The following is a 27,051-nucleotide window of genomic DNA, read 5'->3' on the forward strand; positions in this document are numbered from 1 at the left end:
ATCATTGAAAGTTCTGCTCATTGTAAGACTAGGGACTAAAAAGCTAATTGGAAGCTTGGTGACCTTCACGGTGGATAATATGCTGAGCCATTTGCATGTAGAACCTTCAAGTCAGCATCTTTAGATCTTTCCTCCTGACCTCTTCACTCTTCCCGGGAAAAGAGAGAAGTCTGGTGGCTGCCAGGTTCCAGGAGCTGAGTCAGAGGACGGCTGGTCTGTCTGCATGGATTCCTTGTTTGCTGTTGGGCCCTGCCATCCTTGGCAGGATGGGACTCTCCAAATCCTTCCTCCAAGAATGCATGCATGTGTGCTAAGTGGCTTCAGTCATGTCTGACTCTGTGTGACCGTATGACTGTAGCCTGCTAAGCTGTTTGTCCATGGGATTCTCCAGACAAGAACGCTGGAATGGGTCACCATGGTCTCTTCCAGGGTATCTTCCCAACCCAGGGATTAAACCTGTGTCTCTTTCGTCTCCTGCTTTGACAGGTGTTTCCTCCAAGAATAAGTCACCCTTTTCTGCTGGGGTTGGGGGATGGGAAGCAGGGATTGGCAAGATGCTTACTTGTGTCCAGAAGGACTTGGGGCCGCAAATTCCTGATTTCACTGCAAGCTCAGAGTTGCTTCCTGGAGCATCATTTCCACCTGTCCATCTGTTTCTCCAGCTTCCTAAATGTCGATTCCATATCCTTGCCCCTGTTCCCCATTGTTGTGGACTCGTGTTTTTAAAGCTCCCCTCTTCTCTCTGCCAGGAGGGAAAGGTAGATGCCTGTGTGTCTCCCCCATGTCCACCTAGAAGCCACCACCTTTGAGATCATTGTCCCCAGGACTCTGCGTGACCTTGGAAGTCACACACTGCTGGGGAACCCCAGAGGTCAAGGGTGAAGACAGAGCTAGCATTTGTTCCCAGGCCTGGCCGTCATCCAGGCCCAGCCCCTGGCTCCTGGAGCATCCTGCCCTCGCTGCCCAGAAATCTGGGCAGGCAGGAGTCATGGGGTCTGTTCCCAGAAGGCCAGGGTGGCTGGGGGCAGGGCCAGGCGCTGGACAAACAGATCAAAGGTGAGGCTCCCTGGGGCTCCAGACGGTGCCTAGTCAGCCGGAGGACACCGAGTGCACCATGAGGTGGGTGGAAGCCCCCAGGACCTGCTTGGCAGGGGTGAGGGCTGAGAGCAGGCCTCACCGCCCCTGCCCTGCACCGCCCTCAGGCTGCTGGTCTTCCTGGGCCTGCTGTGGGGCTTGGTGGCTGCGTCCTCGGGGCCACAGTGGCCCAAACCAGTGTTCGGGCGCCTGGCATCGCCCGGCTTCCCCGACAAGTACGCCAACAACCAGGAGCGGCGCTGGGCCCTGACGGCGCCCCCCGGCTATCGCCTGCGCCTCTACTTCACCCACTTCCAGCTGGAGCCCTCCTACCTGTGCGAGTATGACTTTGTCAAGGTGCCAGCAGGGCAGGCGGGGGGATGGGACACCTGGGAGCAGGGTCTGACCTTGGAGGGTGGGAGGGCAGTCAGGCCTGGCGTCGCGCCTTTGCTCCCCGTGACCCCCGAACCCCCCAGCTGAGCGCCGGGACCAAGGAGCTGGCCACGCTGTGTGGCTCAGAGAGCACGGACACAGAGCGGGCGCCTGGCAACGACACCTTCTACTCACCGGGCTCCAGCCTGGATGTCACCTTCCGCTCCGACTACTCCAACGAGAAGCCGTTCACTGGCTTTGAGGCCTTCTACTCTGCAGAGGGTGAGCAGGGGAGGAGGCCGGTTGTGGGGGCGGGATTCGGTCTCAGGCCAGACTGGTCCTCCCTTTGGTCTCCTCCCCACCCCCACTCTAGTCCCTGAGGCTGGCTTCTTGCCAGACCAGCAGGAGAAGAGTGCATACCTGGTCTAACATCATCACAATGCAAATATCCCTAACAGGCCATGATCTCTGCTCTAAACTAAGCCCCCCTTGGGTGCCAGGTGCTAAGACTGAATGCCCTTCTGTGCCAGGGACATCCTTAGGGGCCCCTGTGATGCAAGGGCCAGGTGAGCCCATTTGCAGATGGGCAGGTGAAGCCCCACTAGCTTGAGTACTGCGTCTGCATGTGGACTTCGATGCTTGATTTCAGATTCTGGCTCTTGCAGGGACTTGCTGTGTGGCCTTGGGCAAGTGGTTCAACCTCTCTGTGTTTGTCCTGAGGCTGCTCTAAGAGTTCAGTGAAACCTGTACAGAGGCCTACCCACCGGGTTCCCTTGTAGGCTGCTCCCTGCACTGGCCTGGCTACGTGGAGCAGGACACTTCACCTTCATTGGTTTAAAAAGGGTGAAATTGAGGTCTCCCTCCACCTGCTGCAGGAAGGCCACAGTGACCTTTGTTTGGCCTCTAGCACTTGGCCGGGCACAAGCCACCTCCATTCCCGAGGAGGCTCCTCTCAGGGCAGCTGTGAGGCTGGGGGCCTCTGAGCCTGAGCCCGGGCCTCAGTGATATCCCCTCTCCTTTCCTGCTGCCTGCCTGCCTGGCCCTCCCCCAGACATTGACGAGTGCCAGGTGCCCCCAGGAGAGGCCCCCACCTGTGACCACCACTGCCACAACTACCTGGGTGGCTTCTACTGCTCCTGCCGTGTGGGCTATGTTCTCCACAGGAACAAGCGCACCTGCTCAGGTGAGCCACAGCTGGAAAGGGGAAAAGGGGGACACTATGCCTGGCCCAGCCCCCACTCTGCCCCAAGATACCACTGGCTCCTCAAGGCCACAGTTGCTCTGCCCAGGCGACTGGAGGGACCACTGGCCTTGGCCCTCTAGACACTTCTCCTAGGTGGTGGCCCCTTCTTGGTCTTCTGTCCCTTCTCACCATCCACCCATTCATCCTCTACCCAACTGTCCATCTGTCCACTCACCCATCCATCCATCCATCTGTCCACTCACCCATCCATCCATCCATCTATCCATCTATCACCCATCCATATATCCATCTATCTGTCTATCCACCCATCCATCTATCCGTCCATCTATCCACACATCCATCCATCCATTCACCCGTGCTCTCCAATTCCTCACTCACCTCTGCCCTGTCCTTGGCTCACTCTCATCCCCTTCAGCTCATTCACTTGGTGAGCATGTGTTAGGCTCTCACTCTGTACCTGGCTCACCCTCCCTGGGGTGGGGGGGCTCCAGGATGGAGGAGTGGGGGGCCCCAGGCCTGCTTCACACAAGCTTCCCTTCATGGAACCTCAGGGTGAGGGCAGGTCCTGCTCAAAGCTGCTGTTTGGTGCCCAGCCAGCCAACCCCTTTGTCCTCCACTGCCTGGATGCCCCTCTGCGCCTTTGCCAGGGGCCTGGATGGAAAACCAGCTGGCGCCCTGGGGAGTGAGCAGCCGCATCCCTCGAAGCTGACCCTGCGCCCCCTGCTCAGTCATCCCTCCCCCGTGTCTCTCCCTGTCTCTGTTCTCTTCCAGAGCAGAGCCTCTAGCCTCCCCTCCAGCTCCCGTCTGGGTTGGGCAAGTCTGCTGCTGCCTGCAGCCCCCACTGACCGCCCCCTTGGACCTAACAATAAACGTGGCTCCACCTCCACCTGCTGCCTGTCTCTGGGGGGACAGTGGGGGAGGGCCGTGATGTGCTTCCTGGCCCCTCTCCTCTTCCACCCTCATCTCAGTCTGAGGGGCCCCAGTTGGTGGGGTGGCCCCCTCCATGGGGCCACAGGCGTCTTTCCCAGAAGGGCTTGCTCTACCTCCACCCTCGTTTTGATGGTGGGGCCTTGAGGTCCAGAGAGGGGGCATAGGCTTGCCTGAGTTCCCACAGGGCAGCCAAGCTCTTGCTGCTCCCCTACCAGGAATCCAAGGACTGGGCTCAGAGCATCCTTGGGTCCACTTCCTATTCAGAGGGCAATTCAGGTCCTGTGTGTGATGGGCTAGGGGGAGCCTGACCCAGAGCAGAAGAGGCCAGGGAGGTTTTGATGGATGGAAACTGATTGCCCATCAACTCACTGACAGGTAATCTGGTCCCCCACGTCTGGGGCTGACTGCCTCTGCACCCTGGGAAGCAGCCACGTAGAAGAAGAAAGGCAGTGCTGGGCTCCTACTTCCTGAAATGTCCCCCGCACCACCACCTGGGGGAGGTGGGCAGGACCCTCCCATGAGTGATGCTGACTTCCCTCTTCAAAGGCAGAATCAGCTGTTTCAGTGGGGAATGTGGGCACCAGACTCATCTGTGATCAATGTGGACTTGAACTTCCCTCAACTGCCCCCCTGTCTTGATCCAGGGAAGGGGGGTGGGGGGAGGGCCCAAGGGAGGCTGGGCTGGACTGTCCAAGACTGGGGGAAATGAACTTGGGGGTTGCTAGAGTCAGGGGTGGGTGGGTGACCCTCAGCCCAAGGACATATCCCTCCTCCCATCCACTCCCCACCCAATTCCTGGGGAATAAGGAAAGTCCCCTTCTCTTCTCTTGGTGCCTCCTTCCCCCGGGCAAATCCCACACCCCTCATTCCTGGAATTGGGACTCTGGCCCAGTGATTCCTGCAACAGAAGCCTTGGCCTAGGGCCCCCACCTTCCCTGGGGGTGTGAGTGCAGCCCCAGAGAATGTACATTCAAGTGTCGAGGGTGTCAGCTAAAGCCTGGAAGCCAGAGGAAGCCCCTCCCTAAACTGTCCCTTCAGCCCCTGGGTGGAGTGTCCAGTCTCTGGAAGGGCTTCTGGGGCTGGTGTCTGAGCTCGACCAGTAGCCTGAGCCAGGCTTCTGTGCCCGGCTCACCGTGCCTGTCTTCCCCCCTCTCCCCAGCCCTGTGTTCCGACCAGGTCTTCACTGCCCGGTCTGGGGAGCTCAGCAGCCCTGAATACCCACAGCCATACCCCAAACTCTCCAGCTGCACCTACAGCATCCACTTGGAGGAGGGATTCCACGTCATCTTGGACTTTGTGGAGTCCTTTGACGTGGAGACGCACCCCGAGACCCTGTGCCCCTACGACTCCCTCAAGGTCTGGTTCCTCTGGCCCCCACCTCATCCTGGCCCGGTAGGTCCTGGGGTGACGGGTATCTCTCCGTTTTCAGATTCGAACAGACAAGGCGGAATACGGCCCGTTCTGTGGGAAGACATTGCCCAGCAGGATTGAAACCAAGAGCAATACCGTGACCATCACCTTTACCACCGATCAGTCGGGGGACCACATGGGCTGGAAGGTCCGATACAACAGCACAGGTGAGGGCAGGTAGGGACTCTTCCAGAAGCATCAAGGAACCACAAGGGATGGAACTCTTCCTGGCTGGGCCCCGGAAACTGGGAAGGGACAATTTTTCCTTAACCTGCTCAGTGTCCCTGGATAAGTCTGAAAAGCAAACTGAAAGGTTAATGGGAAAAAGTATACTTGTTCATTTCATGTAAGTTTTATGTGGCACTAGGGCTTCCCAGTGGCTCAGATGCTATGAATCTGCCTGCAATGCAGGAGACCTGGGTTCACTCCCTAGGTCAGGAAGAGCCCCTGGAGAAGGGAATGGCATCCTACTCTGGCATTCTTGCCTGGAGAATCCCATGGACAGAGGAGCCTGTTGGGCTACAGTCCATGGGGTCACAAAGAATTGGACACGACTGAGTGACTAACACTACACACACACTCCACGCTTTACATGGCACAACTGCCTTCCTAAGGAAATGAAGACCCAGAGAGACAGCTGTGTACTTCTGTGCTGGGTCTGCTAAGGAGTGTGACAGGTTGAGGAATATAAAGTAAGGGTGGTGAACTGGGGGAAACTTGTTGTTCAGTCACTCAGTCATGTCCGACTCTTTGCGACCCCATGGACTGCAGCATGCCAGGCTTCCCTGTCCATCATGAACTCCTGGAGCTTGCTCAAATTCATGTCCATCGAGTCGGTGATGCCATCCAACCATCTCATCCTCTGTCGTCCCGTTCTTCTCCTACCCTGAGAAAGCCCAGCATCAGGGTCTTTTCCAATGTTAGTTCTTGGGATCAGGTGGCCAGTGTTGGAGCTTCAGCTTCAGCCTCAGTCCCTTCAATGACTCAAATGTAGCCAGCCTTGTTTGTTAGGATTCTTCTTGGCATCCCTTTGTCTTTGGTGACAAGGCTTCCCTCTGAGTGTAGGGAAGACACCTGTCACACAAGGGTCTTATAACCTGCTTCAGGGGAGAAGGGAGAGGTAAAGGGAGGAATATGGAAGGGTGTTGTCCCAAGGGCAAGGGAACTGTTATGTGCAAAAGCCCAGAGGCTCCATCTTTCTTGGTGTGAAGCTGCAGTGGGTGTGATGGGGTGGGCAGAGATGGGGGCTCCCGTCACACAGAGTTTGGACAGGGCATCTGCAGCTAGGGCTACACTCTGCCTCCCTGATCCGCCTCCACCCTCCAGGCCTCTTGGGCTTTCCCCACCTCTTCCTCATGACAGACCCTCACACACTGGATGGTTCTTGGTACTTCCTCCTTAGACACAAGTCCAAGTCCCCCATCTTCTGGGCACTGACCGCTGGATGTGACTGTCCCCCTCAGAGTTGACACTCTCAGCCAACTGGTCTCTGAGGATATTTTTGGAAGGGCCGAGTAACTGAACTGGAGAAACTCCAAAGCAAAATATTTGCAGCCCAAGCTGTGCTGAGAGTGCAGGCTGAGGGTCAGGCTGCCCAGCTTGATGCCCCAGCTGTAGTGCCACCTGCTTCCTGGCCGTGTGACACTGAGCTTCTTAAAGTAACTTTCCTGAGATATAATGTCTCAATTATCTAATGAAGGATAACATCTCTGTGGAAAGGTGGGGGTTGGTGGGCTAATGTAGAAGGCATGGGGTGTGTGTGAAGGAGGTATTACTTTTTAAAATGAGGAGACTGGATTAACAAAGATTAACCTTTGGGCCGCCTCTGTTGGACATGTGGGAAAGAATGAGAGCCTGGTCAGGAGGGCAGAGACCAGCACTTTGGGAAGCCTTTTCTTTTTTTTTGATGTGGGCCATTTTTAAAGTCTTTATTGAATTCGCCACAATATTGCCTCTGTTTTTGTTTTTTTGGCCGAGGCATATAGTATCTTAGCTCCCTGACCAGGGATCGAACCCACACCCCACTGTGTTGGAAGGTAAAGTCTTAACCACTGGATGGCCAGGGAAGTCCCAAACATTTCATTATTTAAAAGCCTTTTGTTTTCCTGTGGGTCAAAGTAATAAAATTTCTAAACCTGGAGTACTGGTTTCAGAGCGAGTAGGAGGGAAAAGTCAGGTTTGCCAGCTGCTGAGTGAGAAGGGGCCGGCACATGGCCTGGCAGTGTGTGTGAAGGAGGGTGTGAGCAGGACCCTGGCCTGGGATTAAGACGGTCTCAGTAAGCCCTGGGATGTCCCTGGAGACTCTGGGGCCTGCCTGGGACTGAGAGTCACCCAGACACATAGAGATCGGCTGCTGGAGGAAGTGGAGGACAGGCAAATGGCCTGCGTGGGCTGAGGGGTGGCCTTGGGGGATTGTCAGCCATGGGGGATGGGCTGAAGCCATGGGCTGACAACAGGCCAGGGTTTGGGGGCCAAAGTGGAAGCCAGTCCTGAGCCCTGTGTGCACATGCTCATGAGGGACAGGAGAGGCTTCCCAGGTGCCAGTCTGGCTCTGAGCCACGAGGTCTGCTGGGAGGGCTCCCTGGCTGTGACCACCTCTTCAGTTCAGTTCAATTCAGTTCAGTCACTCAGTTGTGTCTGCCTCTTTGCAACCCCATGAATCGCAGCACACCAGGCCTCCTTGTCCATCACGAACTCCCGGACTTCACTCAAACTCATGTCCATCGAGTCGGTGATGCCATCCAGCCATCTCATCCTCTGTCATCCCCTTCTCCTCCTGCCCCCAATCCCTCCCAGCATCTGAGTTTTTTCCAATGCGTCAACTCTTCGCATGAGGTGGCCAAAGTACTGGAGTTTCAGCTTTAGCATCAGTCCTTCCAAAGAACACCCAGGACTGATCCCCTTCCAGTGCTTATTCCCTGGTGACTCAGCCGGTAAAGAATCCGCCTGCAATGCAGGAGACCTGAGTTCACTTCCTGGGTCAGGAAGATCCCCTGGAGAAGGAAATGGCAACCCACTCCCGTATTCTTGCCTGGGAAATCCTACAGATGGAGAAGCCTGGCGGGCTACAGTCCATGGGGGTCACAAAGAGTAGGACACAACTGAACGACTAACACTTTATTAGCAAAGCACGTTCGTCTGTGCTTCACACTCAGTCCTCACAAAGCCCCAGGAGGTGAGCAAACAGTCTCATCAGACTTATGGATGAGGAAACTGAGACTTTCCTGTGATTTAAATGCACGTGGTGCAACTCTTCTCCACTCCCACCCCCACCGCCCCCGTTACATTCCCCAGTTCTCTGCAGTGTGTGTGAGGCCCCTGGTGGGGACCAGACACACCCTTTGCAATGACCATGCTCCCTTATTGCATGCCTGACTTTCTTTCCATCACTTTGGCTGAAGCCCAGGCCAGACAACAAATCCTAATTTGTACAGTAAGCAACGGAAAATTTAATCTTGCCTTTGGATTTAAATCTTAAGAACTCTATCCCACTTGTGGAAAGCTCTCTCTACACAATAAGTGTTTCACTTATAAATCAAGAACTTCTAATTGCTCAATTCAGACTTGCCTGCTGTAGACCACAGCCAAACCCATTCGTCTCATTTCCTTGCTCAGCTGAGCCTTGCCCTGATCCATTGGCGCCACCTAATGGCCGCATCTCCCCTGTGCAAGCCAAATACATCCTGAAAGACCACTTCTCCGTCTTCTGCGAGACCGGTTATGAACTTCTGCAAGTAAGTTAATATAAAACTGCTAACTGCAACCACAATCATGATGGTTTTTAAATTAATACACATTTATATCAGCAAGTATGTGAAAGGAAGATGGGAAAACAGCTGTCAGCATGGTGGTTTCTTTTCCCTGTGATTAAACAATAAAATTCAAAGAAATGATACATTTGCTAAGAGAAATGGCTATAGAAAAATTTCTGTTCTTAGGAATTCTGCTATTTAAAAAAAATAATTAATTTGTTTATAGCAGTGCTGGTTCTTCCTTGCTGCTCAGGTTTTCTCTAGTTGCAGCAAGCCGGGGGCTACTCTCTAGTTAGTGTGTGGGCTTCTCATAGTGGTAGCTTCTCTTGCTGTGGAGCACAGGCTCTTGAGCACAAGGATGAAGGGCTTAATTGCTCTGCAGCATGTGGAATCTTCCCGGAACAGGGATTGAACCCACATCTTCTGCATTAGCAGGAGGATTCTTAACCATTGAACCACCAGAAGTCTGCTATTTAAAAAAGCTTTTGTCTTGGGGAGCGCTGGTGATATAAATGAACACCTTTCTCAGTTCATACACATTACTGCAGCTCCTGGTAAAGCCACTGAAATGTTTGCCATTGTGCTCTATGTTATCACCTTGCTATAATCAAACTCCTCGTGGTCAAATGACCTTTACCTGAAACAACTCCTGGGCCCACAAAAAATTAAACAGCCCTTGCAAACAGTATATTCTGCAGAGTTATAAACAGTGACCACTGTTAAGGGAGAGGGAGGATAATTTCAAAAAATGCTTAGTGTGTTGCTTTAGGGGCCCAGGTAGGAGATTAACATGTCCTCTTTATGTTCTTCAAAATTGTCACTGAATCCCAATGGTAAAAAGTAATAACACTGAAATGATAGCTGGCTATGCAATCCAGTCCTGTGGAGGGGGGAAAAGTGAGACACTTTTCTCAATTCGCAAACTTCTGGGCGGGCTCTTACCATAGCTCCTTGAACTGCAAATCTGTTTTTCTTTTTAAATAAACATCTATTGAACATCTAGTTTTATCAGCCATTATCTTTAAAGATATATATATATTTTGCTATGCCTCGTTGTTTGTGGTTCCCCGACCAGGGATTGAACCCAGTCCCTGGCAGTGAAACCTTGAAGTCCTAACCATAACCACTGGACTGCCAGGGAAGTCTCACTCTCTTTTTTTAGTATTTCCTGTTCAGTCTCTGATGAAAGAAAAAAAAAAAAATCATCCTGCTCTCCTTTGAAGCATAAAGCTTCTGTCAAAGCCACTTTCTTTCATTTAAAGTCCGTTTCAGGAAAATATCTCAATGTCAAAAATGTCCCTCTAGATATTAGCAATGGAACTGATAGGAAACACCCTTGTGAAGTTTAAGGAAGTATTTTAAATGACTTTCCTCCAGCTAATAGCTGCAGGGTAGAAAAATCCAGACATATTCATTCCATGCCTGATCAGGTTGACCTTCCCCAGACTTCTGACCATCACCCTTTGGCACTTAAAGAAATGGTGCAGCATCAGCAGGAACTTGAAATCTGACATATTCTTGGATTAAAATGGAAGGCAAAAACTGCTGCAAGAGGTCAACATCTTTGAGAGACACACGCAAGACATTACCAAGCACACACATGTATCGAGGTAGCTGGGCTGTGTCATGTGGGTTCATCACCCTCCTTGGGAGCATCTCTCGAAACACTGGAAGAGGAACTACTGTGGAGTGCTTTATGATGAAAACGAGGAAATTAATATTTTCTCAATTCCTCTTTAGGGTAACTTACCCCTGAAGTCATTTGCTGCAGTCTGTCAGAAAGACGGGTCTTGGGACCGACCGATGCCAGTGTGCAGCAGTACGTATGTGCGACCACAACGCCCGCAGCTGCTTCTGCTACTACTGCTTCTGGTCTTTTTAGAAAATGATTTTATCAGGGCTTGAATTCTAAGTATGCTTGTCTTACCCAGTGTCTAGGTGTACTCTTAAGCAGTTAAAATGGGACCACGCTACTAGGAAAAGTATTTGCTTTAGTATATGCAAAAGTACTTTTCTAAGTAAAAAGATGGGGAATAGAGAAAAATTACATTGTAATACTCATAATCCCACTGTATCAGAGTATAACCACTGTTGCTATTTTGGTGTATATCTCAGTTACATATATCACACATACAAACATGTTCAGGCCACCACTTGATGCAGACAACTGCGGTATGTGTATGTGTATATACACGTACATACACAGACATATATCCACATCAAACTGGGATGACAATGTCCATTACCATTTTGTGAACTGAGTCATGTATCTAATGAACTATGTTACATGTTCAGTTCAGTCACTCAGCTGTGTTCGACTCTTTGCAACCCCATGGACTGTAACATGCCAGGCTTTCCTGTCCATCACCAACTCCCGGAGCTTGCTCAAAGTCACGTCCATCAAGTTGCTGATGCCATCCAACCATCTCATCCTGTCGTCTCCTTCTCCTCCCATCTTCAATCTTTCCCAGCATCAGGGTCTTTTCCAATGAGTTAGTTCTTCACATCAGGTGGCCAAACTATTGGAGTTTCAGCTTCAGCATTAGTCCTTCCAATGACTGATCTCCTTGTAGTCCAAGGGACTCGCAAGTCTTCTCCAAGAACCCCAGTTCAAAAGCATCAATGTTAGTGGAAGTAACAAATTTACAAAACAAAAAAAAGTGAAAACCTCTCTTGCCCAAATCCTCAAACTGTTGATACCTTTAGGACACTGGGGTCCATTCCTTCACATTCGTTATCTCCTATGCTATTCATACTAATGTATTTCACTATTACATACTTTTGAACCAAAGTGGGATTCTCAAATCTGACTGCAGTTTACCCTTCCCCTCCATAATTGCTGGGCTATCTTTCCACATCAATTCAAGTACTAACAGAGCTGCTCATTCTTATTAATGACTGTCTAGTATTCCATGAGACCTGATTTTCAGTCCATGCGATCTTTATTTCGTTTACCATTACAGATGCTGTAGTTAATACCTCTGTACCTATATCTTCACATATCTTGTTCAACGGTTTCTACAAAATTCCTAGGGGAATTTAAATATTTTCATCTCTAAAATTTATATTCCTGTCAGAATATACCACCAATATACCACCAATTTTTAGTTTAAAAAACAGTAAGAGTTGGCACTGAAGGGAGTGTTGGAGTAAGAGGTATGGGTGTGAGCCCTGGTTTTGCCACTTCTGTGGTTATGGGCATATTACCTGTGGAGAAATTATAGACAATGTGGACTAAGCACTTGGCACAGAGCCAGATACACTGCTATTAAGCTGCTGAAAACCAAGTATTATTTTTTTAGTATCCACAGAAATACATCAACAACGTTTTATTGTGTACAAAACTATGACTTTCAGACTGATACCACTTTCTCACCAACGGGTTAGTTATTTCACATTAATGTCCGAACAGGTATGAATTCCAACCCAAACTCAAGGTAGCATGACTTCTAGGCCTTCTAAAAAGCTAAGGATCATAACAAGCTGAGTCCTTCAGTCATTTTTGTATTGTTCTACCCTTAAGGCCAATCAAATTGCACCATTTACATGGAGCCAGACTGTACATGCCACCTGCACGCCGCGCTGTTTTCTTCTGTTGCTATTTTGTTGCACGAGGAGATATTCAATAAATGCCAGCCACTTTTTTTACATGTGGGAATGCTAAGGAAGTCCAAGTGGTTTCAAATCCCCTTCCTTTAGGGAAAGCATCCTACCCTCCTTGCCCAGGGCCTTCACTTCAGTCTAGCCATTTACTGAGGGATAGGAAGGAGTGACGCTTTAAAACCACACTTAAGGTGATGCTCATTTTCAGAGATGAAATGATGTCCACCTTGAATGTGCCTTCAGGTTACAGCACCACACAGCCAACCACCATCACAATCTCCACACATCATTTTAATGTTAGAATTCAGCACAAACTGACTTCCCTCTCCCATTATTTATTATTTATTAGTTGTGGACTGTGGCCCTCCTGACGATCTACCCAGTGGCCAGGTGGAGTACATCACAGGTCCTGCTGTGACCACATACAGGGCTGTGGTTAAATACCGCTGTAATGAGTTCTACACAATGACAACCAACGATGGTAAGCAAACTGTTCCAAGTTGGGGGTGGGTAATATTTGGAACCTAAGCCCTCATGATCTGAAAATAAACTTACCCAACATTTTTGGCTAAGGCTAGGCAAAAGATTAAAAGGCACGTCTCCCACCTGCTAAGTGAAATATTGCAGCTGAAGTGACTTTAATGTCAATTTACAAGAATCTGAAAACAGATCTTATCTAGTAAATGACTACCACAAACACACAATATATTCCAAATGGTTTAATTTAACAAGTCAAAACCTTATCATTAAGCACTTGAGATCTTGATACATATTCAAGTTACACGTCTAAAAGGTTTCCACTTTGCAAGCAAACATGGTAATGCAGAGACCTCCTATTTATGAAATCATGTAAAACGGTTATTCAGAACCTCTATTTCCCACTGATGCTCAAGAATCAACATTTTTCAAGGGGGTATTCAAGCAAATGACAACCACCTTTTACATGCAGTTAAACATTTTTGTTTTTCCAATGATTTGCAGGTAAATATGTGTGTGAGGCTGATGGATTCTGGACGAGCTCCAAAAGAGAAAAATCACTCCCAGTCTGTGAGCCTGGTAATGGATACATTTATACAAGAGATTTGTAATTGATGGAAAGTAGAACTGGGTAGAAGACAGTAAGTAGGGCTTTAGCTGTGTTGGCAGAAATGTAACTTCAGCACTTGGCTCTTAGACCAACTTATTATTTCCAAATAATATGTTCTCATTACCCCTTTCCATGTGGAGAGGTTTGTTAGGTCCTGACTGCATCAGTCATTTGATGATTTTTGACCTTACAACTAGGCAAGCATAAAAAATTAAATACTTAAAATTATCTTGAACCATTTATACATTTATAAACACGAGTTCTTCTGTTACTTTTCTTCTCTATAGAAATGCTATTAAAACCCAAAGCTAATAACCTCATTATTTCCCTAAGCAATTGTTTCCAATGACATCTAGTTTTTAAACATTAATGCAATTTGCCTTTTAATAGTACTCAGAAAAAGTTTTTACCAGAATTGGCTCTGAAGATATAGTTGACAAAGAAGAAAAAAAATCAGAAAAGTAATAGTATATCCATTACCCCTGTTACTGGGTTTAGTCTTCTCAGTTGACACAATGTTTATAAGCTTTCATAAGAGTATTCTGCCACAACAGGAAACAGATTTGCTACATTAATAAGCATATTTAGTTAGCAATATACAGTAAAGTCTAGTGTCTGGAAGGAACAACTAGACCAGAAATAATTTCTGAACCTGAAGGTTCCTGGCTACAACTGTAACATTCTCATTTTTAAAACATTTAAATGTTCAAAGGTGAAAGTAGTCTGCAAATCCTATGATACTGACCCTAGTTCCTGCTTTCCCAGAACTACAGTGTAGATACCCCATTTTACAAAGAGGAAAACAGAAGCAATGGAGAGGTTATTTACTTTCACTTCCTGTGCACACCAGCTCAGACAACTCCTGTTAGCCCTACCGAACACATTCCCAGTCCTGAGACCAAGTTACTTTGGCAAAACAAATTAGTTTCTACATATTAATTTTCACTCACCTCATTTTCTGAGGAGCTAAAAAATACCGAATGGTTTTATCAGATCTTTGAACAATGTTTCGAGCAGTAAAACATATATATACTATACTCACTTGCCTGTACAGGTGGACAAACACCAATTCGTGTGATACAATTTTTGGGTGACATTAAACATGAGTAATTGACAACTCCAAAGTGGTAATAATTAGAGAAAAACACCATCAGGTTTCTGTAAAGCCTCTATACATCTGCTTATTTCCCCAGTGTGTGGAATATCCACCCGTACTACAGAAGGTCGTATATATGGAGGACAAAATGCAAAGCTTGGTTATTTTCCTTGGCAAGTGCTGTTACTAGGTAAAACTATGGCAGCAGGTGCACTTCTGTACGACAACTGGATCCTAACAGCTGCTCATGCTGTATATGACCAAAGGGAAGACACTGCCTCCCTACAGATTAGAATGGGTGCCCTGAAGAGAATATCACCTAATTATACACAAGCCTGGGCGGAGGCCATTTTTATACATGAAAGTTACATTCATGATGCTGGTTACGATAACGACATAGCACTGATTAAACTGAAGAACAAAGTTGCAATCAACAGCAACATCATGCCTATTTGTTTGCCAAGAAAAGAAGCAGAATCTTTCATGAGGACAAATGACATTGGAACTGCATCTGGATGGGGATTAACCCAAAGAGGGTTTCTTGCCAGAAATCTAAAGTTTATTGACATACCAGTTGTTGACCATCAAAAATGTACTGCTGCCTACGAAAAGAAGTCCTATCCAGACGGAAGGGTAACTGATAACATGCTTTGTGCTGGCTTGCAAAGTGGGGGCAAGGACAGCTGTAGAGGTGACAGTGGGGGGGCATTAGTGTTTCTAGATAATGAGACCCAGAAGTGGTTTGTGGGAGGAATAGTGTCCTGGGGTTCCATTAATTGCGGGGAAGCAGATCAGTATGGGGTCTACACCAAAGTCATAAACTACATTCCCTGGATCAAGAGCATCATTAATAGTAATTTTTAACTTTGTGTCTTCAGCTAGTACGTGATTCTTTGTTTTAAAAAATATCCGTAAAAGATCTTAGTGGCAAATTGACCTGAGAAACATGAACAGGAGCGCTGCCATTCCACCCCAACTGAACCAGACTGCAGGTGAGCCTGCCTTTCAGGCATGTGTCCACTAGCCACTCTTCCACTACTTAACTCTTTGATTTAAGGGGACATAAGCCACTGTAGTGATACTCATCTTGGCCAATCCATTACAAACTCATGGATTAAATCTGCATTTACTTACTTAACAAAGTCCAGTGTCTTTTTCTACTATCCATTTGCATTTCTATGAAATTTCCTATTCATGTTCTTTAACTATTTTTGTATTTGTTTATTGATCTGAGAATGTTATATATTACAGCAGTATTGGTTCAGGAGTTACTTTGAATGTTTTTCTTGGGTAGATAAATTGGAAATAGCAACACTTTGGCCTATGTATAGATTGATTTCCATGTTAAAACAACACTATCATTTTTTAATTATAAAAAACTGCCAAACAAAGAACACGAACAGCACTATTTCACATTGTCAAGAGATTTTCTAAAGGACAATTTGGCAATATATTTCACAAGTCTTAAAAGCGTGCATAGTCTTTGACCTGGTAATTACAATGCTAAGATTTTAATTTAGCTGTGAGAATATTCGTAGCACTTGGAAATAACCTAAATAATGTTCAAATTCAGAAGACAGTTGATTCAAAAGTGTCATTTTCATAAGAAATATATTAAAAATAAGTGGCAGTATTATTAATAAATGTAGTTTTTTTTCTTACCATGAACATGAAATACTTGGGCACACTTAAAAATAGATTACAGATCGTACAACAGCTGAGTACAGAACTCAAATACACAGTTAAGAGTTGCTCTCCCAGTAATCAACAACAAAAAACTATTCTAATTATCACATACATCTGAATTACTATGTACTTAACATCTTTCCTAAGGACAAAATTTAAGCCCTGACCCAACCTTAAAAAATTTCATTTAGTTGACCTCCCTAAAAAGTTTTAATACCTAACACTCAACAAAATTCCTCATTCTAGCCAAAGAGTCACCATTATTATGTAGAAATTCACTGTGATTTCAACTAACTTCTCTTGTACATATAAAGTGCAACTTCTAGAGACTCACTTTTTAAAGCTAACTTTCCAGCATCTTTGTCACATAAATAAAAAAAGAAACTGTATTTTTCCAGTAAGACTCCAGACACTAAACTGTGGTGGCAACAAAGATTTTTATTCAACTGGTTCAAAAAAGTTTTTAGAATGAATGCATTTAGATGACCAAATAGACTTAAACAAATCTTTGCCAAATAGTTTACTTCTAAACTTCAATTTTTTTTTTTTAGGGTAGAATTAAATACCCATAGCTATGTAGTACCATAAACATGTTAATAGAAGGCTACTCAACATTGAAAGCCTTCTAAGACTGGTAACTAGATTTATACAAGTGTAAATAAGGGATTAAAACCATGCCATTGACAAAGTTAACTTACCCCTGGGCTTCTTGAAGGCTTGTCAGTTTAGTCTTTGGAGGTCCCCGAATACCATTTTAAGTTACCATGTTACTGCTGCTGAGTAATAGTGCAAGTGCTAAAATGCAAAATTCAGATGGTACAGGGTTTGGAAATCATGCAATTTAGATGCAGAAAAAAAATTAAAACAACGCAAGATCCTTTACAGAGGAAACTGAATAAAACAATGTGGCGACCATAAGCCTAAAAGACGACTTCATTTATAAAAGTTTAAAACACATAACTTGCAAAATGACAAACCTATTTATCATAATCTAATTAGATAAGGGCATTAGGTAAATTATCAACACAAAAACTGTTACATTCTTCCACTAGAAAAGGAGCTGACTCTCACATAAGTTAGTTACATTTTAAGTACAATAGAGAATCAATATATTATTGCTTTTACATACTTAACAATGCACCGTGAGAGTCTTGAGTTTTGTAGATTTATTTGACATTATACTATCTCCCCATCTTTGGAAGACAAAGCCCCTTTCACTTAACACTTCCACAGACAGACAACCCACCCTGCTAATTCTTAAAGCTATCAGGCTTCTTAATGGATTTCAGGCACAAGATAATTTGTGGTTTCTTCTACTTTATCCCTATTGCAATTAATTCCACTTTTCAAATCCCCATCCAGAAAGGTGCTGATATTCCCTTCATTTCAATTGATAGGCTTTGCTACAAAGCATTTTAAATTAACATTGCTTTGCCCATTCCTTCAAATAAGAATATTTTTAGAAGGATGATTTCCCAATGGAGATTTATACAGGCCATGTAAATAGAACATCACCCAAATGCACAGAGGCACTAAGAAAAAGCTGGAGGGTACTGCTTACCATTTTAGGTGTGGTCACCCAGACTTATTAAAAACTAGATTTGAAAAAACAAAAAACAAAAAAAACTTTTCACTTTGGACAATGCAAGAACAAATAGCAATTAAGTCTGGGTATCAGGTGTCAATGCATGACAGGTGATGAATCCATTTGACTTGAGACAACTTTTCAAATAAGTTTATTTGAAGCAAAATAAACTATTGCCAAGAAACTTTATGAAAGTTCCATCTCAAAAGGGTCAAAAAAAGGGGAATTAACTGCTATGAATTCTTTGCATTCAGGGCTGCAAAACAAAGACACATATTATTTAAATCAGTTTTATTTAAGAATTTCCAACAGTGACAACTCTTATAAAAAGCATCCAAGCACAGGACACAGAACTGCAGCAAACAGCATTCTTATGGGTAGCTAACAGACATGAGAACTTCCACCCTGCTTTGAGACACCCCGAGCTCACTGGTGAACTCTGCTTCCAAGTACTCCTGCAAAGCACACCACAAGCTCAGTCCATGTTCTCAACCCATCAGCTTCAGTTCACATTACCACACTTACAGATCAGTAACAGAAGAGAACACACACCATACAGCATTCACAGCAGTTGACAAAGGGGTAAGGGAAATACAAGTATCGTTTCACTTAACACATTCAGCTAACGTGGGTCATCTAAGAACAAAACTCACTTAAAAGTCTTCCAACAGATGTGGATGTCCTTTGAATGCAAAAACATTCGTACATTATTTGCTATCCTTGCTCTCTGCACACTCTCTCACCAAAGCCACAGGATTGAGAGACACATCTCGCCAAGTTAAAAAATATCCATTATGCACCACCAAGTCTCTGCACGCGCTCTCTCCTTTTCTCGCTCATACTAGCCTCTCATGCCTCGGCACCACCATCAATCCCACACAAGGTTTCAAAAGTTCAAACAGCCTTCTGGTTCCATATCACAGCCTTGCGTTCATAGCGTTGATACGACTCCATGAAATAAAGAGTAGCGGATAAAAATGGGACACCCACCGTCAAAGACGCAGCCTGCGCAGCGTGATGGCGAGTTCTTGAATGAGAAAGCATGTAGACAGAAGTATTCCTATGGCAGAATATTTACAGCACTACTTTCAATGAAGTGCTTCTTCCATAAACATTTGAAATGAGATGAACTGCAGAGATTAAATGAAGGCTTCATATTGTACTTTTGTATATGAAGGGAGACAAGTGTTAAAACAAAAACAAAAAAAAACAAAAGAACCAACCACTGTGACACCGTGATCTCCAAAGAGATTTTCCTAAGGAAAGAAATCCATATGGTGGGGTTCAAATTAAAACAAGGAGAAAAGAATGTAGTCCTAATCAATGGTTTCCATTTTGAACATGCAAAGAATTCACTTGACAGTCCAGGGATAAAATATTACAGGAGAAACCCTTTGATATCAATTGTAGTGTGTTGGTTTACCCATCAGGCAAACAGCAGTTCACGTTCAAACACTCAATATTTCAACCCTTTATGTAACAAAACTTATAAAATTCCTTTAGCTCTTCCTCTTTTTCTAAAGAAAAATGTCAAAAATACTGCTGAATATACTCCACACTGAACAAACCAATTTTGAAAATTCTTACATGTTATTTTACAATATACTTACCATGAGTTTAGAAAAATTTGAATTCCCACCAGTATACCAACTAACTGTAACCCAATGTCTACATTCCCCAGCCAGAAGATTTAGAATCCATGCTAGAGCCGAAGCCTCCATTAAAACCACTGCCTGACCCTGCATTTGATGCCGATCCCCAACCAATCGCTGCACCTGAATTAGAACCACTGTAAGAGTTATTTCCAGAACCAAAAGCCTGATTTGGCTCCCTCTGCATGTTGCCTTGGCTTTGGTTATTACCTGATGGGCCAGACTGGTTCTGCTGACTGGCTAACATGCCCATCATACCCCAGCTGCTCTGCAGAGCAGCCTGGGCCGCAGCCATCATTGCTGGGTTAATGCTAAAAGCACCAAAGTTCATCCCTCCACCCATATTACTACCCTGATTGTTTCCCAAACCCGCTCCACCCCCTCGACTATTTCCAAATCCACCCTGATTCCCAAAGCCACCTGGATTACCACCAAATCTTCCACTTCTTTCTAACTGTCTATTGCTATTGTGCTTAGGTTCAGCATTGGATATATGTACGCTGATTCCTTTAATGATCAAGTCCTCTCCACAAAGAGACTGGGCAACCTATAAAAAATAAGGGATGTAAATAGAGGAGATTAAACCATTGATTCATACAAAGTAGCAATAAAACTTAGATTTCAAGCCATCATCTACGCTGGAGAAAAAAATCAGCAAGGAACACTTATTTCATTTAAACCCATAAAATAGCCTTTAGCTTTATAGTAATGGCAGCAGGGATTTTTCCGTTCATTTTCAAAGGATGTGTAACACTCCCACTTAAATGTCACATATTAAAAATATACCTAAGGGGTTTATCACAAATATTCAGACCCAAATACAGGGTCAGAGAGCTTAGTTAGTAAGGATGGTAATTAGCTGGAAGGGCAATGTTCAACAGAAATCACCTAACTGGGGCAAAGTTTTTAAGAGAAAAATACCTGATCATCTGCAAACGTAACAAAGGCAAAAGCCCTGAATGGTTTGGGGATGAAGACATCTACCACTTCTCCATACTGGCAAAAGAACTGCCGCAGTTCATCAGCAGTCATGTCCTCTGTACAACGCCCAACAAACACCTTTCTGCTTCTCAAAGGCTCATCTGGGCTTTGCTGATCAAATCAAAAGGAAGAAAAACCATCAGAAATATTTTACAAGCAATGAAAACAGCATTCTGGTGGAGGATGTAACACAATCTACCTGCCTTTTCTTTAGGTGAGTGCTTAAAAAGTAGGTACATCCTTTCTTTTTTGTATTAGCACATCTTCTTGTAAGACTTCAATGCTTTTAATTTTAAAGCTATGAAAGTATATTTGGATTAAGGAAAATTGATGAATTAGAAATGTCCTGGCAAAGAGGATAATGTTCCAAATAAGCAAGTCTTGCTTGCTTGGAATAAGTAAGGCTTTTGTAACAAGATCAACATATTCTAATTGTCTTTGTTAACACTAACGAGATCCACATATTCTCTGTTCACATGTAACTATGTAAGAAATTGCTAATTCATTAAATAACAAGAGAAAGAATAAAATGAATCATGTTTTATTCTGGAGAAGCAATAAACTAAGTATTTCAAACAAATATATAAAATATTCACCATGCATTAAGGTCCTGAGACTTTTAACAAAAGATTTCAAGAACACACCCTGCCACATTTTCCAACTGTAATGTTTTATTTTACAGTGTCTTTTAATTAAGTTTGTCACCACAAATGGCCAAAGCAGAGAAAACAAGAGAAAGTACCTTAGAATTTGGAAGTTTACAGTCACACCATCGTCCATCTATCATATGTCGTTGTGACATTACTTTCACCTGGGTTTCATATTCCGTGAAGCGAACGAAGCCAAACCCTTTTGAATGACCAGTTTTAATATCCTTCTTGACCTAGAAAAAAAATCATTTAAATTCACTAAATCTACACACACATATAACCAACCCAGAGTACACACATGAAGGGAAATAGTATAAACCAAATTTCTTTTCAGCACCCATTACGCATACATATAATAAATATTAAAAATATCACCTACTAAACATGAAGGGTAGCATCACCAGAACAAGGAGTTCTGGACGCTCATTCACTGAAAAACTGTTAAGTGAAATCAAAGCTTACCTGAACCATAAGAACTTCTCCAAAGGTACTGAAGTAATCTTTCAGATCCTGTTCAGTTGTTTTCCATGGGAGACCCAACACTATTAAATCAGATGTTTTCTGGACCGCTCTTTTCACTTTCACTGCTGATGAAGCATCTGTTTCATCCATTTTTCTTTTGTTATCTAAACAAAATGAGCAGAAATCTTTTAGAACATTCATTTAACACTTTAAACACTTCACCCCCTTCATGCAGAAATGAGAAACAAAAACATTCTAGGAATAGTAAGACACTGGAAACTTCTGGTAATGAGTGATGTTAGCTCTCATGGACAGAATAAGGCTTAAATAAGCGGCTCGGTTGCTTTTCTGGAGCCAATCTGGGGATTCTAACCTCTGGTTCTGTAACAGCTCAAGATTACAACTGTATGTTCTCCCCTCTCAAAAGATGTATCAAAACAAAAGTTCCTTTATTTTCACTTTAAAATACATTAAGGAAGGAAAAAAAACAGGTTGAAAAACAATGATGCTATCTTTGTGCCTATTAAATATATTTCCTTGATTATTTTAATGTCAATAATCTGACTACCACAAAATTAGCAACTGTAATCTCCAGTTATAGATTTTTAAGGCTGATTTCAGTTTTTCTGTTTTATGTCCAAACTTTCAACATCAAGCTCACATTAATTTTATAATAACAGAAACTTAAGGTTATTAAAAAAAAAAAAAACCAGTATTTGGAAGAGCAGAGAAACTCAATGACATTTGGACAAAAGACAGACCATTTTTTGGAGTAGCGTTATGTTCACAGCAAAATTGAGGAAGGCATATTTCCCATATACCCTTCCCTCTACACAGGCAGAGCCCCACCCCATTATAAAAATCCCCTACCAGGGTGGTACACTTGTTACAACTATGAACCTACATCAATACATTACTATCTAAATGACATTTCAAATTTGGGTAAGTATTTACCTACAACCAATGGATCAAGAAACTGCAGACTAAAAGAAACCAAGTTAATTTCAGTACAATTTTTGATACATGAAAAAATCTCTTGAGGCAACATCTTAAATACTGACCAAATAGTACACCTTTGTTGCAATATAAAGTTACAATAAAAGTAACAGATCTATCAACTAGCACAAAGTACCTACTGATAATATGTACTTAGTTCCTTGGCACACTTCTAAATCTTCATGCTTCCTTTTAGATTAAAACCATCACTGATAAGACACAGTGAGAAAAAGCCCAGACCTAAAACTATAATTAGGACTGAATTACTTCAAGATTTGGGCTATTGCAACTGATGTTCATTTAAGGGGGAAAAAAAAGGAGTAAAATTAGCTGAATGAATGACGTAGCTTGCAAGGATTAAGAACAAACCAAAATATTGAGGCACTTCAGAGGACTATTTTCAACAGACTGATAGAACTGCAAAGCATTCTTAATTTCTTAAACTTGGCATTAGTTCAGCAAAATTAGTGCAGATAATTAAACACATAGTTTTAAAAACATGTTCTGTATTCCAATTCTCACTCATTTAGTGGTCTTCCAAGCTTGTCTGACAGTAACTTTTGAAGAAATACTTGGGCAATAAATAGGAGATGGTTTACCACGAAGAGACCATGATCTATGCTTGAGAACGAGATACAAACCTATACTTTAGGATCACTGCAAAACCAAATGGCAACAAACCTTTGGGATAGTTGACAACATATACCAGATTCCCCCAGCCAGCATCGGGGGCGTGCAGAATTCCTTCTACCAGACGGACACCTCTCATACACTGAGACACTGGATTCCGGTAGCGCAGCCCACATGCCCCTGGAAACTGGGCTGTAACCGTGGACAGCAGCACTGTCCCATCGTCTTCCGATGGTATCTCAATGGGCTCGTCATTCTCATCTTCGGTTACCCGAATATATTCAGACATCTTTGTTTCTCTTAAAGGGAAAAGAGATACAAATGACTTAACAATTGTGGTCAAAGTAACTGTTTCCTTATCCCAGCTGATTTATACGGCACTGTTTTGTAACTTGTAGAAAAATTCTCTGGTCTCTGGATTCTTACAGGTGTTGATTATCCCCGAAAAACGAGAAAGTAAAGGCAAGGATAGCTATTAAAATGTAATGCCTCCCTAGTTCATTAAGTATTTGATGAATGCCTACTATACATCAAGTGCTGCCATTGTGAAACTAGTCTCAGATGGCATGCTAGTGGCAAGGCGGGGGAGAGGGGGGGGGAAGGGGAAAGCAGGAGAAAGATCTCAAGCAAGTACTTATTTTATTACAATCGTGATAAGTACTACTGGAAAGTAGTCTGAGGATGTTTGGGAGAACCTAAGCTGGTTGAGATGTGTTGTGTGTGTGGGTGTACAGGGGTGTCAAAGTGACTTCCCCAAACAAGCGATGCAGAAGCTGAGTTTTGAGGACTGAATAGGAGCAGTGAGCCAGCCGAAAAGAACAACGGAAAAGTTCCTCCCTGTTCCAGATGGTGGGCTGTCCAGAGGCTCTCCAAACTTGAGCCGCAGGGACAGCGGCGACAGGTCCTTCGCGACGCGGGCCGCCACCTCCCAGAAGCCAGTGCGTGACAACCGAGGGAGGAGTTTCTAAGCGCGGCCGAGGTGGGACCGCTGGGGTATCAGGCCCTAAACTCCGTCCCGGTGCAAAAGTACGAAAGCACAAAGCAATACCCGCGCCGGGAAGCCAGGCCAAACCGCTGCCTCGGGCTGCACAGCTGCGTGGGCCCAGCACCCTAGCTCAGGCGCCGGCTGCCACCCCGCGCCAGGCCCTAACGTCGCTCCCACACGAGTCCGCTCCGGCAGGACCAAGCAGGCCTGGTCCCACGACTCCCTTTCCGGGTCGGCGGCCGCCCCATCGCGGGAGCCGAGGCACACAGGGCGTCCTTAGTGAGAAGCATCTGCAACTCACCCGCTAGGCCGCTGCTAGGAAGCCCGACAGGGAGAATGAAGCAAGGAGGAATCCAAGAGCAGCCCAGCTACCACTTCGCTCCCACAAAATGGCGCTAGGGCCGCCTCCTCCCCCCTCCGGCCATCGTCCTCTCCCACCGGCTTCCCGTCCGCAGGTGGGGGGGACCGCCGCACAGAGACAACGACCCTCTCCCCAGAGAGGTAGAACCCCCCCCCCCTCAGTCTGAGCACAGGGAGTGAACTTGAAGGCTATAAGGAGGCCAGCACCTAGGCCAGAAAGGCTAAATATGGAAAAAATGTAGATGGGTAGGCTTTTACCTCCCCCCACGTAGCGTAATAGATGGCTTCGCCCGACCAACCGCCGGCCCCGGGTCTCCGCCGGAGCTCGCGCACTTTTAAAATGCGCGAGACTAGCGCAGGGGCTCGGCCGGACCGGGCGGGGCGGGGCGGGGCCGGACCGGGCGGGGCGGGGCGGGGCCGGACCGGGCTGGGCGGGGCTGGGCCGGGCTGGGCGGGGCGAAGGCCCTTAGGCCATCCTGACCCTCGGGAGGCTGGGAGAGGGCTGTTGAGCCCAAGCCATTTTTAACCTAAGCCCAGCCAGGTGCGTCCTCTATTCTCCCGCAGTCAACATCCACACCTGGAGAGAATAACTTTGTTCTAAAGAATAGCAAGCATAGCACCTACTGTGTACTGCTGCTGCTGCTAAGTCGCTTCAGTCTTGTCCGACTCTGTGCGACCTCATAGACGGCAGCCCACCAGGCTTCCCCGTCCCTGGGATTCTCCAGGCAAGAACACTGGAGTGGGTTGCCATTTCCTTCTCCAATGCATGAAAGTGAAAAGTGAAAGTGAAGTCGCTCAGTTGTGTCCGACTCTTAGCGACCCCATGGACTGCAGCCTACCAGGCTCCTCCGTCCATAGGATTTTCCAGGTAAGAGTACTGGAGTGGGTTGCCATTGCCTTCTCCGATTGTGTACTAGGTACTACCTAAGTCATCACGTATTTAATTACCCCAACAGTCTTGTATGGTAGGTGCTATTGATGTTATCCGCATATACAGGTGAGGACGAAACTGAGACACAGAGAGGCTCAGTATCTTGCATAAGTAAGGTCAGATGCTCAGTCTTGTCCAACTCTTTGCCACCCTATGGACTATAGCCCCCCAGGCTCCTCTGTCCATGGGATTTTTCATGTGAGAATACTGGAGTGGGATGCCATTTCTTCCTCCGGGGAACTCTTCCTGACCCAGGGATTGAAGCTACGTCTCCTGCATTGCAGGCGGATTCTTTACTGCTGAACTATTGGGGAACCCCAAAGTAAGGTTACCCAGGTAGTAAATGGTGAACCTGACATCTGACCCATAACTCTAATGCTGATATAGTCCACGTACTGTTGAAGCCTAGCTTGGAGAATTTTGAGCATTACTTTGCTAACGTGAGATGAATGCCATTGTGCGGTAGTTTGAACATGCTTTGGCATTGCCTTTCTTTGAGATTGGAATGAAAACTGACCTTTTCCAGTCCTGTGGCCACTGCTGAGTTTTCCAAATTTGCTGACACATTGAATGCAGCACTTTCACAGCATCTTCTTTTAGGATTTGCAATAGCTCAACTGGAATTCCATCACCTCCACTAGTTTTGTTCCTAGTGATGCTTTCTAAGGCCCACTTGACCTTGCACTCCAGGATGTCTGGCTCTAGGTGAGTGATCACACCATCGTGGTTATCTGGGTCTTGACAATCTTTTTTGTATAGTTCTGTGTATTGTTGCCATCTCTTCTTAATATCTTCTGCTTCTGTTAGGTCCGTATCATTTCTGTCCTTTATTGTGACCATCTTTGCATGAAATAGTCCCTTGATATCTCTAATTTTCTTGAAGAGATCTCTAGTCTTTCTCATTCTGTTGTTTCCCTCTATCCCTTTGCATTGATCACTGAGACTTTCTTACCTCTCTTTGCTATTCTTTGGAACTCTGCATTTAGATGGGTATATCTTTCCTTTCCTCCTTTGCCTCTCACTTCTCTTCTTTTCTCAGCTATTTGTAAGGCCTCCACAGGCAACCGTTTTGCCTTTTTGCATTTCTTTTTCTTAGGGATGGTTTAGATCACTGCCTCCTGTACAATGTTACGAACCTCTGTCAATAGTTCATCAAGCATTCTGTCTGTTAGATCTAATCCCTTGAATCTGTTTGTCACTTCCACTGTATAATTGTAAGGGATTTGATTTAGGTCATACCTGAATGGTCTAATGGTTTTCCTTTCTTCAAGTCTGAATTTTGCAATAAGGAGTTTATGAGCTGAGCCACAGTCAACTCCTGCTCTTGTTTTTGCTGACTGTATAGAACTTCTCCATCTTCGGCTGCAAGGAATATAACCAATCTGATTTCGGTATTGACCATCTGGTGATGTCCATGTGTAGAGTTGTCTCTTGTGTTTTTGGAAGAGGATGTTTGCTATGACCAGTGTGTTCTCTTGACAAAACTCTGTTAGCCTTTGCCCTGCTTCATTTTGTATTCCAAGACCAAACTTGCTTGCTACTCCAGGTAGCTTTTGACTTCCTACTTTTGCATTCCAATCCCATATGATGAAAAGGACATCTTTT

At 45.3% G+C, this 27,051-nt stretch overlaps 2 protein-coding genes across 6 annotated transcripts; one reads left to right on the forward strand and one right to left on the reverse strand.

Moving 5' to 3' along the window:
- Positions 1 to 1,016: 1,016 nt before the first annotated feature.
- Positions 1,017 to 19,022, forward strand: MASP2 (mannan binding lectin serine peptidase 2). 4 transcript variants are annotated; one of them, XM_027564920.1, is made up of 11 exons: positions 1,017 to 1,119; positions 1,203 to 1,431; positions 1,551 to 1,728; positions 2,498 to 2,629; positions 4,740 to 4,936; positions 5,010 to 5,157; positions 8,606 to 8,724; positions 10,483 to 10,561; positions 12,695 to 12,826; positions 13,327 to 13,401; positions 14,626 to 19,022. In XM_027564920.1, the coding sequence occupies exons 1-11, from the start codon at positions 1,115 to 1,117 to the stop codon at positions 15,390 to 15,392; spliced, it is 2,061 nt and encodes a 686-aa protein (XP_027420721.1). In that variant the 5' UTR covers positions 1,017 to 1,114; the 3' UTR covers positions 15,393 to 19,022. The 4 variants fall into 4 exon arrangements, 3 of the variants coding, with proteins under 3 accessions (XP_027420721.1, XP_027420722.1, XP_027420723.1); XR_003514931.1 differs by lacking the exons at positions 4,740 to 4,936; positions 14,626 to 19,022 and having other exon boundaries at positions 1,018 to 1,119; positions 13,327 to 14,454; XM_027564921.1 differs by lacking the exons at positions 4,740 to 4,936; positions 5,010 to 5,157; positions 8,606 to 8,724; ... (2 more) ...; positions 13,327 to 13,401; positions 14,626 to 19,022 and adding an exon at positions 3,422 to 3,536 and having other exon boundaries at positions 1,018 to 1,119.
- TARDBP (TAR DNA binding protein) lies at positions 13,050 to 24,574 on the reverse strand. 2 transcript variants are annotated; one of them, XR_003514932.1, is made up of 7 exons: positions 24,457 to 24,574; positions 23,222 to 23,469; positions 21,545 to 21,708; positions 21,175 to 21,315; positions 20,373 to 20,543; positions 18,790 to 19,998; positions 17,934 to 18,055 (listed from the first exon to the last, which is right to left on the reverse strand). XR_003514932.1 is itself a non-coding variant. In XM_027564924.1 (6 exons), the coding sequence occupies exons 2-6, from the start codon at positions 23,457 to 23,459 to the stop codon at positions 19,468 to 19,470; spliced, it is 1,245 nt and encodes a 414-aa protein (XP_027420725.1). In that variant the 5' UTR covers positions 23,460 to 23,469; positions 24,457 to 24,549; the 3' UTR covers positions 13,050 to 19,467. The 2 variants fall into 2 exon arrangements, 1 of the variants encoding a protein (XP_027420725.1); XM_027564924.1 differs by having other exon boundaries at positions 13,050 to 19,998; positions 24,457 to 24,549.
- Positions 24,575 to 27,051: the final 2,477 nt, after the last annotated feature.

Source organism: Bos indicus x Bos taurus, chromosome 16 (assembly GCF_003369695.1).
Source record: "Bos indicus x Bos taurus breed Angus x Brahman F1 hybrid chromosome 16, Bos_hybrid_MaternalHap_v2.0, whole genome shotgun sequence".
Lineage (NCBI taxonomy): Eukaryota > Metazoa > Chordata > Mammalia > Artiodactyla > Bovidae > Bos > Bos indicus x Bos taurus.